A 13210-nucleotide genomic window follows, 5' to 3' on the forward strand; every position below is an offset into this window, starting at 1 on the left:
CTTCCTGCCTGGCTACTGGCCATCCAGCTCCTTATTAAGCCAGTCACAGTGACACATTTTCACACAGTGTAGAGGAATATTTCACAATTTCAGAAGGTGCTTCCCACCAAGCTATTTTTCCCAGGAAGCTGCTTCTCTTTAACCTAACACAACAGACAAGATCTCCCTAGGAACTCTGTCAGTTTTCCTTGGCCAATAAATCTAAACCAAAACCAACCACAAATGCATCCAAGAGGTGGCACTAGACCAGCCAGCCTTCACTCGGAACTAAGGCTGGAGAACTGAGCAATTGTTTGCTCAAGTCAGTAAACTTTGGGGTGACCTGTTACACAGCAGTAGCTGACTGATAAATGCTAGTCCCAAATGCTGCCCAATCTAGATCAATACTTCTTTTCTTTGAGGCTAAGATTAAGATAGTGAAGTGGGCACAAAGCAGATCTGGGTCCCTGCCAGCCATTCTCAAACTAGGTTATATACCACAGTATAGCACAACTAACAAAAACCCAAGACAGATATTGGGGTTCAACCTGAAGGTCAGAAAAGCAAAACATCCAGCCACTGGCTCTCTTACCTCTACCTCAGTTCAAAATGGCCATCCTGCCTCCAGGAATATCAAAATGAGACTGTGTCTGAGAGCTGTCTGTTCCCATCTTATATTCCTCTCTAGGGCTGGGGTTAAAGGCGTGCACCACTACCACCCAGTTTCTATGGCAAACTAGTGTGGCTACTGGGATTAAAGGTGTGTGTCACCACTCCCTGGTCTATAAGGCTGATCAGGGCTGCTGTTTTACTCTGATCTACAGATAAGCTTTACTTATTAAAATACAAATGAAATATCACTACACCACAGGAGATTAGCAAGGCACCTACACACAGAATAAATAGTACAGATAATGCTGAATACTTGATTTTCATATCTTCAACTAAGACACACACACACATGCATTTATACACATGCACACAAACACACATTTTCCTAAAAAGTATTTTTGCTACCAGTTTGTCTCAATTTCCAGAGGAAAATCAAGCCCTTTTTCCACCTTATCTTAGAGCAAGGTGACCTGTCTAAAGAGTTGGAATGATACCCTGAGACATGGAACAGCACCTGCATACGAATGACTGGACAAGAAGCTGGAAGGGATTGGCAATAAGAGGCCAGCAGTTCATGAGAATGGCAGGGTTCCAAACCTGCAGGTTTAATCATCAGTGGAGACACAAAGTCACCCCATCTTTATGTGATCTGTTGCATCCATGCTAGGAGTTCTGATTAAAGAAACTTGACAGCATCTGAGCCTTCACAGAGCCCCTGGTTAGCAGGAAGGGGGTTCACACAAACCCACAGAAGAGTATTTCACTTCCGTGCATCCTGGTTGAACATCTTTCCTGTCCACTACAGAAACTCCCCCAGTGCCAGTGAACCTCCAGACGCATGGCTGCCCCAGATCTCAATTCTCATCTCATATTCCTGGTGACATAGCCTGAAATACTCCTGTGAAAGTCTAGACATCCAGGTGATGACGTGGCACAGAAGGGAGAAGCCAACACTTCTCATGTCCTTAAATTCAGATGCTACAACAGTTAGTTGTAGCTGTGACAAGCTGATACAGAGATGAATACTTTGCATTGGTATGGATGGTAGTCTACTGATACAAAGTTAAGGTCAATTTTGTTACACTGTATATATGTATTTCTGCTCTTGAGTAAGGCATTGTGTTTGTGAAACTCATTTATAAATGTAATATATAATTTAGAAAATACAGGTTAATAGATAGTCATCTATAATTGTCAAGCTTGCAGTCATGTTAGTTAGGTTTTCTATATGTACAGAAATATATTTTAGATGGATTCTTCAAACCTTTCAAAGACTAACAAAAATATGGTATGTAAAATGTTTAAGAACTTAGGACCTTTCATGACAATGAAACCCATCTGCTCCTGGCAGCACCAATCTACTTCAAAATGATGGTGAGCATCAAAGAGGCTCCTTAGTGAGTTTGTTAGCCATTTGGGCAAGAAACTGCTCTTGCCTGGACTGCTTGATGGTATGCTGTATGAACTGGACATGCAGGACCCACAAAAAAATGACTGCTAAACTTGCCTAAAGGAGAGGCAATTCTTTGGAGCTCCTGCTTCATGAAAGAGTCTTTCAGACAATCTGTAGGACACAAAAGAAAGTGACTAACAAACTGCCAATAGAGGTGAAACTGTCTTTAAATTTTCCTGCATCATAGAAAAGTCTACCAGATACTATGGCCCTATAGGCTGGAGATTGGATGTCCCAATGTTACAAAAAATTTTGGGGTGACTGTCCAGGCAGCGAGATGTCTCTGTCAATTCTAGAGTTTTAGAAGTTGCTTACAATACACTTCCTGTTTATTTAGGTAATATTATATCTTTCTGGAGTCTTTGATAAAAGTTAAAAATATATAGTTTTCCTTAGTTATAATAAAAGATAAAGTAGATATAAATATTGTAACTGTAATTCTTGCTTGATACCTGTTTTGTTACATGTAATTTTACTATGTTAAAGTTAAAACCTTCCTTTTTATTTAAACAGAAAAGGGGAAATGGTGTGGGAAGTCCTTCTGTATGTGTGTTGCTTTAATTGGTTAATGAGTAAAGTTGTTTCAGCCAGTGGCTTAGCAGAATAGAGAGAGGGGGAATTCCAAGCAGACAGAGGAGAAAAGAAGGTGGAGTCAGGGAAACGTCATGTAACCACCAGAGGAGAAAGACACCAGTACTGGAAACCATGAGCCTCATGGTAAAATATAAAATATAAGATAATAAAAATGGGTTAATTTAAGATGCAAGAGCTAGCTAAAAATACACTTAAGCTACTGGCCAAACAGTATTGCAATAAATATAGTTTCTGTGTAATTATTTCGGGTCTGGGAGGCCAAGAAACTGTAACACGAGGGAGGCCTGGAATTGTCTGTATTCTGTCAATCATATTTAAATAAACGCTGACAGGCCAGGCAGGAAGTATAGGTGGGAAAACCAGACAGGAAGTAGAGGTAATACAATGAGAACAGGAGAATACTGGGAAGGAGGAAGTTGATTCCTCCCAGTCCTGCGCAGACCACCGAGGAAGCAGGAGGTGACCTGCCAGCTGAAAAAGGTACAGAGCCATATGGCAAAAATAGATAAGAACAATGGGTTAATATAAGTTACAAGAACTAATAAGAAGCCTGAGAAAATGGGCCAATCAGTTTTATAACTTATAGAGATCTCTGTGTGATTCTCTTTGGGGCTTGCCAGCTGTGGGGTACCAGGAGGGACAGAAACCTCCAACAAACAGCCCCTCATGTTACAGGAAACAAGGGAGCAGCTTCCGCCAACACTGAGTGTGCCTGCTGAGGAACTGTCTGGAGCAGGCTGTGGAGGTATGCTTGTGGGGTTGTCTTAATTATTAACTGAGGTGGGAAGACACACTCAGGGGTTCCTGAACTATATCAGACAGAAGGCTAGTTGAGATCAAGCAAGCACGCATCCATTTGTTTCTCTCTATTCTTGATGGTAGGTGTGCTGTGACCACCTGCTTGAGTTCCTGCCTTAGCTTCCCCTCAATGGTGGACTGTAATCTGGAACTTTAAGCTGAAATAAATCATTTCCTTCCACAAGTTGCTTTTGTTAAGAGTGTCTTATCACAAAAACAGAAATGAAACCAGGGCAGATGCCAAGAATGGTCACCATGAATCCATGTCTCATCATAGATAAACACTCAATCATCATCCCTGGGCAGAAGGCACCAGCTCATCAACCCTCTACAGTCTAAGACATCTGAGGAGGTAGGGAAGAAGGAGGGATAAGCACAAAAAATCCATCTGAAGGTGAGGTCCGGTGAAGTTAGAGACTGACAGACGTCTCACAAGCACAACCCACGAGGCTCTGCCATCTGTCCTGTCTTTCTTCAAGCCCTGTGAAATTTCATTCCAGGAGTGTGAGAAAATGTGGAGGGTGAATTTGCCTTCACCACAGACCTCTGGGGTCTCCAGTGCCAGACTCCAGTTTGCCTTTAAATAAAATTCCTGTCAAGAAGCATTTGCATCAGGAGAAGAATAAACTCTCTGGACAAGCTAGTAATTGGGGGATAATACATTTTCTCCTCACTTAGCTAGAAATAGCAAGCAGATTTGGGGAGTGCTGGGGTTCTGACCTGCATGAAATCATCACACTCACTGGAATCCAGAGGGAAAGGAACCAGGTTCTCTGGGGCAAGGGGCTTCTCATAGAGTTAAGTGTTGAGGCACAGTTTGCCAAGATACATGGGGTGATGAAGTGATAAGGAAGAAGAAAGACAAACGTTGTGTGTGTGTACCTGTGAATACAAATGTGTACACATGTGTGTACATGGCACACACATGCAGTTGTGCAAAGGAGTCAGGTAGGAAAATGTTGGGGTGGTCTGCATGCAGGTATATGTATATTGGGGTGCATATATGTATATATGTGTGTAAGTATGTGGGAAGTGCATACATATGTGCATGCATACCTGTATGTGCGTGCCTAGGAGTGAGGCTAATGTTGGTGGGATCTGTGTGCAGGTGCATTCATGTGTGGATTCTGTGACTAGCACTGCAGCTGTCCCAGTCACCCGTACTCATGTCAGTAACCCCAAAACTCATCAGCTCACCCAGGGAGGTTGGATGGAGTCCTTTCTTTGGTGTGTGAGTACCCTATCTGGTATGGACAGATGTTTGTGCACACCTCCTTAGAAAAAGTCACAAGCCATAGAGTTCTGTCTCATTGATCTCCTTACAGAACAGAACTCAACAATGCCTGCCAAGGAAATCAGTTCACACATCAACGTGGAAGGTTGAGGCGTCGCCATGACTAAGCTTTTGGGGACAAAGGTGACATGCACAGCACTTTGCCCTTGTCTCTGTGGAGCACAACTCTGTGTAGTTCATCCTAGAGCACGCAGGAGACCCAGACCCCAGCCACATCCCTCTTAGTCCCATAAAACTTCAAAACTTCAAGGAGCGTGAAGCATGTTTAAATGGCAAATATTTGTAGGTTTGTTTTTTAAGAGTGAAGACAGATTCCTTTCTCTCTGCTGAACTATCTCAGTGAAAGAGGTGAGCCTTGCTTTTAAAAAAAAATGTTACAGCCGGGCAGTGGTGGCGCACACCTTTAATCCCAGCACTCAGGAGGCAGAGGCAGGCGGATCTCTGGGAGTTCGAGACCAGCCTGGTCTACAAGAGCTAGTTCCAGGACAGGCACCAAAGCTACAGAGAAACCCTGTCTCGGAAAAAAAAAGTTACATGAATGACACACCCCAGAGCCCCAGTTTTTTTTTTAACTGGGCATGTCTGTTTTCCATTCTTCATCAGGGTGGGGGAGGTGCACACAAGGAAAAAAAGGACCCAATCCTGCAGCCCCCTCTCTCACCCAGAGTCCAGGAATGAGGCTGCTATGGAATCACCATGATGAACTTGACAGCTTAAAGCAGAGCCAGCTGTAGCTGAGTTTACTGCACTGGAGACAGAGAGATCCGGACTTTGGGGTCAGGCTTCCATGCTACCCCATGAGATACTTGGAAAGAACTAGCAAGCATGCATCTGGGCGTACCTGTCTCCCTTAGGTTTGGTGACTGTGCACCGGCAGTTTCCACATCCCTGCAGAATTAGCGAGCTTGTCTCTGTGTGCACTGATATCTGATTTGCTGAGAGACATATGTAGCTAACTTGGAAACGCAACTCTCCCTCCTAGAGGGAGGGACCTAGGACTCCAGAGCCAGAAACCTACAAAACTCAGAAGCTCAGAAGGTTAGGAGCCATGAAGCCCCTCCCCAAGATGACAGAAGCAGTGACAGTCGGTTGATGGTGGGAGGAGACACTTCTGTGTAGCTGCCTGCAAGTACAGCACTCCAGGGTTGCAGCCTTTTGAGTCATCCGTGTGCTGGGGTGGGCTTTCCAGTGATGCAGCTACCTTTGTGTCTCCCACGCTGCTCTGAGTAACCTCACGCCATAAGGAGCAGCATTGAACTCGGGCTCACTAAGCGAGACTTGGGTGGCATTATTTCCTCGGTCGGTTATCAAGTCGTATCTGGGGCGAACACACATTTGCTCCTCTCTTCCCAGGGAAAGTCACACAACAGCCATGGTTACTGTTTAGTATCAGCTGGATAGGATCTGGGGGCAGCTGGGAGGCAAGCCTTCAAACATACTTGTGAAGGACTCTCTAGAATAGGTTAGCCTCTGGCATGCCTGGGAAAGACTATGGTAATTACGCTAATTTGGGAAGACCCATCCTAAAGGAGGCCAGCACTGTCCCCATGGGCTGGGGTCCTGGACTTTATAAACGGGAGGTCGCAATCTGAATACAAGCACGCATCTCTCTCCACTTCTTGACTGCAATGCGGCCAGCTGTCTCAAGTTCCGCCTCTCTGACTTCGGACCATAATGGACTACACCTGTGTGTGGGGTAGGCCCTTTCTTCCTTAAGTGGTCTGCCATTTTACCAACAGAAAAGTAACTAAGACAATGAAGCTTGCAAACCTGCAATAGCCCCTGTCCCCCAGGCACCTGTCTGTCCCCTCCCTGTGCGGCTTGACTCCTTGAGTTAGGATCTCTGGGGATGGTTCAGCAATACCTGAGCCATCACAACACAGAGGCTAGGGACTTCTATTAAACCCTGAAGTTAGATGCTAAGCTTGAAGACGCTCCGTTCTCTGGAGACGTCTTCATCACGACCTCCATGTGCAGAGATGAGCCTTAGAGCAACAGGAACTGATCATATACCCAAAGGCAGAGGTCAGACACGGTCGGGCTGCCAGAACGCTGACACACCCATGGGCACCTATGCGTACAGGACAACAGGACCCTTCTGGGGCCCAGGTGATTTCAGAATTCAGATTTTCTTTTTCCGTTTTAGAATTCCGTTCTAGCAACACTCCCAGTGGGGCCTGAGGATGCATACTACCAACTCATTAATTATTTCTTGTACCTAGACATGAATATTTATCACAACCATTGCTATCAGGTCCATCTAAATTGTAAGACAGCCAGGCTCACCAGAATGGGAGATTTGGCACCATCTCGATCACTTCCCTCCATGGGAGATCTAAACTGAGGAATTCAGGCCAAAAACCCTCAACAAGGACACAACAAACCCTCGACAAGGACACGGCAAACCAAGGAACAACTGACAAGACCCCAGCAGACATTCCTTGGCTCCAGCAGCACAGGAAACAGGCAAGCCTGTCTGGAGAGCCCCTGACTTCAGAGCCCCAAAGAGAAATGACGTCACAGGGTCTTGTGTGAAGAATCAGAGTCCCCAAGTCCAAGGAGGACAGAAACACTATGTGCTATCACAGACCACAGGACACAAAGTGCTGGCCCCACGTACTGGCAGAGCTGCAGGGTGCCAGGCAAGCTATGCAGTGAGCCTCCTGCCACCCAGGAGCAGCAAGAGCACGTTATAAATGCTGCTCTGCAGCGCCAACATGTCCCAGGTCTTCCCCGACTTCTTACTCCAGGCAGCCCCTGGCTCTCTGAGTCCACTCCCACGGCCTTGATGACCAGCTCCGCACGCCTGACTTCCACACATTAATCACTAGTCCTCCCTGTTCCGCAAACCCGGGTTTGCACAGTCTCTGGGACATCTCCAGCTAGGTGACCAACTGTGTGACACAGACAACCCATACATGCCAAACCAGCCCGGCACTCGGGAGTATAACACAAGCGATTCTGGCCAATGGGACATGAACAGACGTGCCACATGTCACTAAGGTATTTAGTATCTGGTGTACAGGCCTCACGGTCTCTCTCTTCCCCGATGCTAAGACATCAAACATTCTAATTCCTAGAATTACTGCTTAGTGTAGGGTGGTAGGGTGGGCACACACGTGGGTGTATAAGTGAGCGTGTGAATGTTCCGTATGTATTCAGAGGGCAGGGAACAGCATTGGGAATCTCGCTCTACTGCTCTCTGCCCCATTCCGCACAGCAGCCACCCCAGTCAAGCGTCATGTGGAAGCCATTGTATTTGGCGTCCCTATTTATCGCCTGTGTTGTTTATTTCTTCCACCTCTTCACTGGATACAGGGTCTCCCTAGGTGGCTCAGGTGAGCCTCACACTCTGAAACATTCTTCCTCAACCTCCTAAGTGCTAGGATTTTGGATGGAGTCACCACACCCAGCAATGGGCTTCCTTTCTCATCCTTGTGTCCTCAGTGTTTTATAAACAGCAGACACCTGATGTATTTGACTTACCGAAGAGGAAGTCAGAGCCTTCTCATTCGGTGACAAGGATCCCAAGGCCAGCATTCCCACCCTCACCCCGAGTCTCCGTGTTCTCAGCAATGTGCCAGGTTCTGCATCGGACATGAGCTGAACGCTCAGAAAGTATATCAAAGGCGGGCTTTTTCAATGACAAGATTAAAGTCAAATGGGACCGAGTGAGCCCACTGAGTCACACAGTCTGTCTACATGCATGACTAATATCAGGCATCTGGAAGTTGTATCCGGCATGTAAAGAGAGCTGCAGCAAAAAATATCTCTGGCTCCTTGGGGACCCTGGTGCAGAGATGATGGCCAGCCATGTCCGGTTTCACTGACGCTGCTCAGCAGGACTCCCCAGACCCAAGCAGGGGTGGTGCAAGAGGAACAGGGAACCCTTTCTTTGGAAGCGCGGTAAGCAGCTCCAGGGCTAGGCTCAGTGGAGAGTCAGTTCTCACCTTTCAGGAGTCCCAGTGGTGACCAGCGGTAATGACCACTACTGTCAAGTTTTCACAGCTGCCACACCTGGTATTCTACCTGCGGTGGGCGCTGAGATAGCCCACTCAGTGGACAGGAAATAAAAGATTAACTCACAGTTGGGGCCAACGGGATGGGTCAGTGGGTGAAGGAGCTTGCTGGGCAAGTTTGGAGACCCAAGTTTGATTCCTGGGACCATGAAAAGGCAGAAAGAGAGAAACTACTCCACAAAGTTGTGCTCTGACCTCTTGTGCACATAGGCCGTGGCACACATGTGCCTACACACAGAAGCACACAGAGACAAAAGTCCAGGTCCAGAGGTGGACACCAGACCCAGGCTCACAGCTCCAGGACAGCACAGGGGACACCCAGGAACGTTGCTAACAGAAATTCAGAGCATCAATGCAAAAATGTTAGACTACATTAGTCTTCATGGCTCACTGAAGCTTGGCATCTAGAAACAGTGCGGAAAGGCCGGAAGGAGTCACAACATTGGAAACGTAAGAGGAAGAACGTGGAGGGTGCAGGAGAGCTGGATGTCAAGCATCACGGGCAGCTGATTCGAGGTGCCGCAAACAGGTAATGCCGCAGTCACCATGGAACAGAAGCCATTCCCAGCTGACACCTTGCCGGTCGCAGGTAATATGCATGCCTCTCCCAAGGCTCCCACATCAACAACAGCACCCAAATGCAAAGGAGACGACAATGTGACATCAAGCAGAGCTGAGCTTACCTTGCAGGAAGATCCTGTCCCAGTAGGTTTTGCCAACTTGAATCCCCCCGAGAAATACCAGGTTGAACAAGATCAGCATGGAGGTCGAGCAAGAGGCAAGCAGAGCGTGCAGCCGGCGGCGAGCTTGCGGGGAGAGGTACCGGGTCTACGAGGGAAGTGCAGAAAGAATGCTTCATGTGAGAGGGTGGGAGAACTGAGGCTGAGGTTTGCTTCTGTCTTGGTATTTCTATTGCTGTGACTGAAAACAACCTAGAGAGAAAGAGTCTGTCTTCCTTCAAAGCTGTCTGTTCATCATGCAGGGAAGTCAGGGCCAGGCCTCAAGGCTGGAACCCGGAGGAAGGAAAGCCACGGAGGAGTGCTACTGACTGGCTTATTCTTCAGGGCTTGCTAACTAACCATGGTGTTTTGATACAGCACCTAGGGCCACCAGCCCAGGGGTGGCACCACCTACAGTGAGCTAGGCCCTCTCATACCAACCACCAATTGAGAAAATGCCCCACAGGCCAATCTCCCTCTCCCAAAATGACTCTTGCTCCTGTCAAGCTGGCATAAAACCAACACCATAATCTCCTGTTGCCAGGTCCAGGCTCTTCCTCCTGCACTTGGAGCCAAGCCGTTGTCGAGACAGTTCTCCAAACCCCTAGCCTACAACACAGTCACTCTGCCCTAAGAAGTGACACGCTCCAGCAATGTCTTCCACACCAGGCTTCCTCTGGCCTTGACAACCTAAGTTCTAAAGCTGGTTAGAATGTACCTGCCAGGTGAAACATCTTTGTGTGTTTTCTGCCTGTAAATCCATAGATTAAATTGTTACCCACAATACAGCTCCATGTCAAGACCAAAGTGACCAAAGGTCAAGATCACAGTGACCTTCTAGATTGGTGGACTGGACTCTAGGAAGCTGGCCAGCTCCCTTGAAACCTGACATGCTCTGAGGGGTAACACCGTGGGTTTATGGGAGACACACTGCCATCGTCAACTTGATGGAATTTAGAATCACTACAGAAACCCAGCTCTGGACACAGCTGTGTAGGAGGAGTTTCTGGACTGGGTCAGCTGAGTAAGAAGAGCCCTAAACATGAGTCCCAGACTGAGCTGAGCCCCTCTGCTTCCTGAACGTGAATGCCACGTGACCAGCTGCCTTGTGATCCTACCACCAGGACTTTCACCGCATGAAGGACAGTGCCCTCAAACCAGACGCCTAAAACAAGCCCTTCCTCCTCAGGCATGTTGTCATCATGGCGAGGAGCTAATAAGGTTTCTCAACAGCACACGGTAGCAGCTGAGAAGGTGGCTGACCACAGTGCCTGGAGGACTGTGGATGGAGGGACCCTTCCAGTGAACATAGATGTTAGATTATCCTTCCTGGGTCTTCGTTTTATGGCCTTTTAGCAGGGATTTTACAAACAAATCAAGCCTTTGTACTATACGCCTTATACTGTGGTTGGCCCTCCCATAAGGCCACCCCACCATGGCTTGAGCTGCGAGAGCCCCATAAACACATCTGTGAGTTCTGCACAGAGCCAGCTGCAGTACCACGGTGGTCACATACACCCTAGGGAGTCTGGCAAATGATACCACGTGAAGGAGAGGCGATGGGAGGTCAGTAGATATGTCCTAACTGCTCTCTGAAAACCTGCAGAACTCTAAGACAACCAGCTGTAGCTGGGCTGTGATCTCAGAGGCTCTGCGACTGAGCCTGGCTGAGTCACACAGGCAGAGACAAGTCTCCGCAGGGTCTGGCTGTGGTGGTCTGCTGTGATTGTAACTTGGCCAGGGTCCTCTCAATCTAGAGAAATCAATTTCCAGCCTGGTCCTTCTCTCTACTCTGAGGCCAGGGCCATTCCGGAAGCACAGATCTCACTGTGGAGGACTGTCTCCCTGACAACATTCTCTCTTCCCACACTACCTTACACAGGGTTTTATGGCCACTGCACACCAGTGTGGCCTTTGTATGAATAAGCCACTTGGGTGTGCTGCGGAGCTGGCTCTCTGGAGGTGACCTGGAAGTCTCTCCAGCCCAGAGGTCCCGGACGTGATGACACCTCTAGTAGCTCTCAAGGTCCCCAGAGGCTGAGAGCAGGCCAGGCAGAGAAGGATGTTCCAGAAGAAGTCATTACCCAGCCGCTCACTTCCGAGCATGCCCGTCCACTGTGGTTTCTGCATTTTAAAGCAGGAAGAAGACGTTCCGAGAGCAGGACTGACTCAGCTAGCAACAACTGGGGAGGTGTTGGTGAGGGCATGCGGATGAAGAACTCAGACTAATAAATCAGGAAACCATGAGCCATCTGGATTGGTGTGGATGTGTCCAAATAATTCCCTGTAGGTACACAGGCCACTGTGACAAATTTGACTTCCCAGGACCCAGTGAGGAAAACCCAGTCTGCTCTCCTCCTTGCACCTGACATCATAAGAGGGAGTGGAAAGATCCTGCTCTCCTTTGTCAAGGTAACCCGCAGACAGCAGCGTGCAGAGCCTGCGAAAGCTCAAGGAGGCTCTTCTTTTACGAGAAGTGACTAAGATCATTTTAAAAACCAACAGGGAGGTGTTGACTGATGAGGCTTCCATGGGGTTGCTCAGTCAACCCTCAACAGGAAGGCTGGTCTACAGTGAGCTGAGGGCCCATGTGGAACTGGGGCTATGATGGTTAGTGGGGGGGGGCAGAGGAGGGACAAGGGAGGGTGAAGAGTCGGGCCGGGCTCGCCCCTGAGGACTATTTGAACACAGGATGCTGAGTCTGCCTATTACACAAGGGCTGCTTGAACACAGACACCAAGCAATCGTTCTGATAACCGATAGGGGTGCAGAGTCACAAGCGGGTGCATAGTTCATACAGCGTGGCTACACTGGAGAGAGAGAGAAGGGCCACATTTCAGGTGAAACGGGAGTAGGTGCGGGCTCAAGAGTTCTCCAGGCTACTTAGAGCTTTGAACAATCTCAAATTACACATTGGTTATTTCTTGAATTCTCCATGTAGTACTTTCAGACCACAGTTGATGTAAGTAACTCAACCTGTGGAATTAAAAGTGCAGACATGGACATAGATGGATTTAGGTTGACAATAGGGGTCTTTCTATTCTGAAACCTGGGTCTCAGCCACTGGTTTATGAGTTTTTCTTGTTTTAATTAATGCCATTCTTAGATGTCACAAGGGGAAAAAACCGGGTATATTCCCTTGGTCCAGTCAGTAGAATATCCTAAGTCCTTATTTAAACACATTTCCTTTGAACTCTCTGACATCCTATAGCAGTCGCTTGTGGGGTAGCTTGTATCTAGGATGCAAGCTACTGATGCAAACAGAGCTACATCCTTAGCTCAGTGGTCCACCCTCCCGTCTCCTGTGCTTAAAACACCCTCAAGAAGAGAACTCATACCGAGGAAATGTAAATGAGACAGGGGACTAACTGACTACAACAAGGAGCCTCATTTATGACAATGAGAGTCCAGTTGTCAGCTTCATCAGATAACAACACTGTGACAATCAGACAGAATCTGAATTTCATTAACATAAATCTATCAGGATGAAAAGAGAGTTCTGGTGTGATTATGGCCAATTCCCAGAAGACAGGAAGGGCTATGGCATTCCAATCCGCTGGAAGCAAATGGTGCTGTCCACAAGACGTTTGGAAAGTTGCTGAGTTCTGTGAATGACTACTCCACCACCCCTGAGAGAGAGTGAAGCCCCCGTACCTCCAGTTGAGGATGAACAAGGCCAACCGGGTCCAACAGCTATTGGATCTTAGTCGTATGGAAAAGGAGGGGAGACAGAACAAGTTAG

At 47.7% G+C, this 13210-nt stretch overlaps 1 protein-coding gene across 2 annotated transcripts in view; it reads right to left on the reverse strand.

Moving 5' to 3' along the window:
• Hhat (hedgehog acyltransferase) overlaps positions 1-13210 on the reverse strand; it is a 252716-nt gene that overhangs the window by 36267 nt on the left and 203239 nt on the right. For both annotated transcript variants that reach the window (XM_075989510.1, XM_075989511.1), the window contains exon 11: positions 9433-9577. In XM_075989510.1, coding sequence (XP_075845625.1) covers positions 9433-9577 — 145 coding nt within the window. The remainder of the gene's footprint in view (positions 1-9432; positions 9578-13210) is intronic.

Source organism: Microtus pennsylvanicus, chromosome 10 (assembly GCF_037038515.1).
Source record: "Microtus pennsylvanicus isolate mMicPen1 chromosome 10, mMicPen1.hap1, whole genome shotgun sequence".
In the NCBI taxonomy this organism is placed as follows: domain Eukaryota; kingdom Metazoa; phylum Chordata; class Mammalia; order Rodentia; family Cricetidae; genus Microtus; species Microtus pennsylvanicus.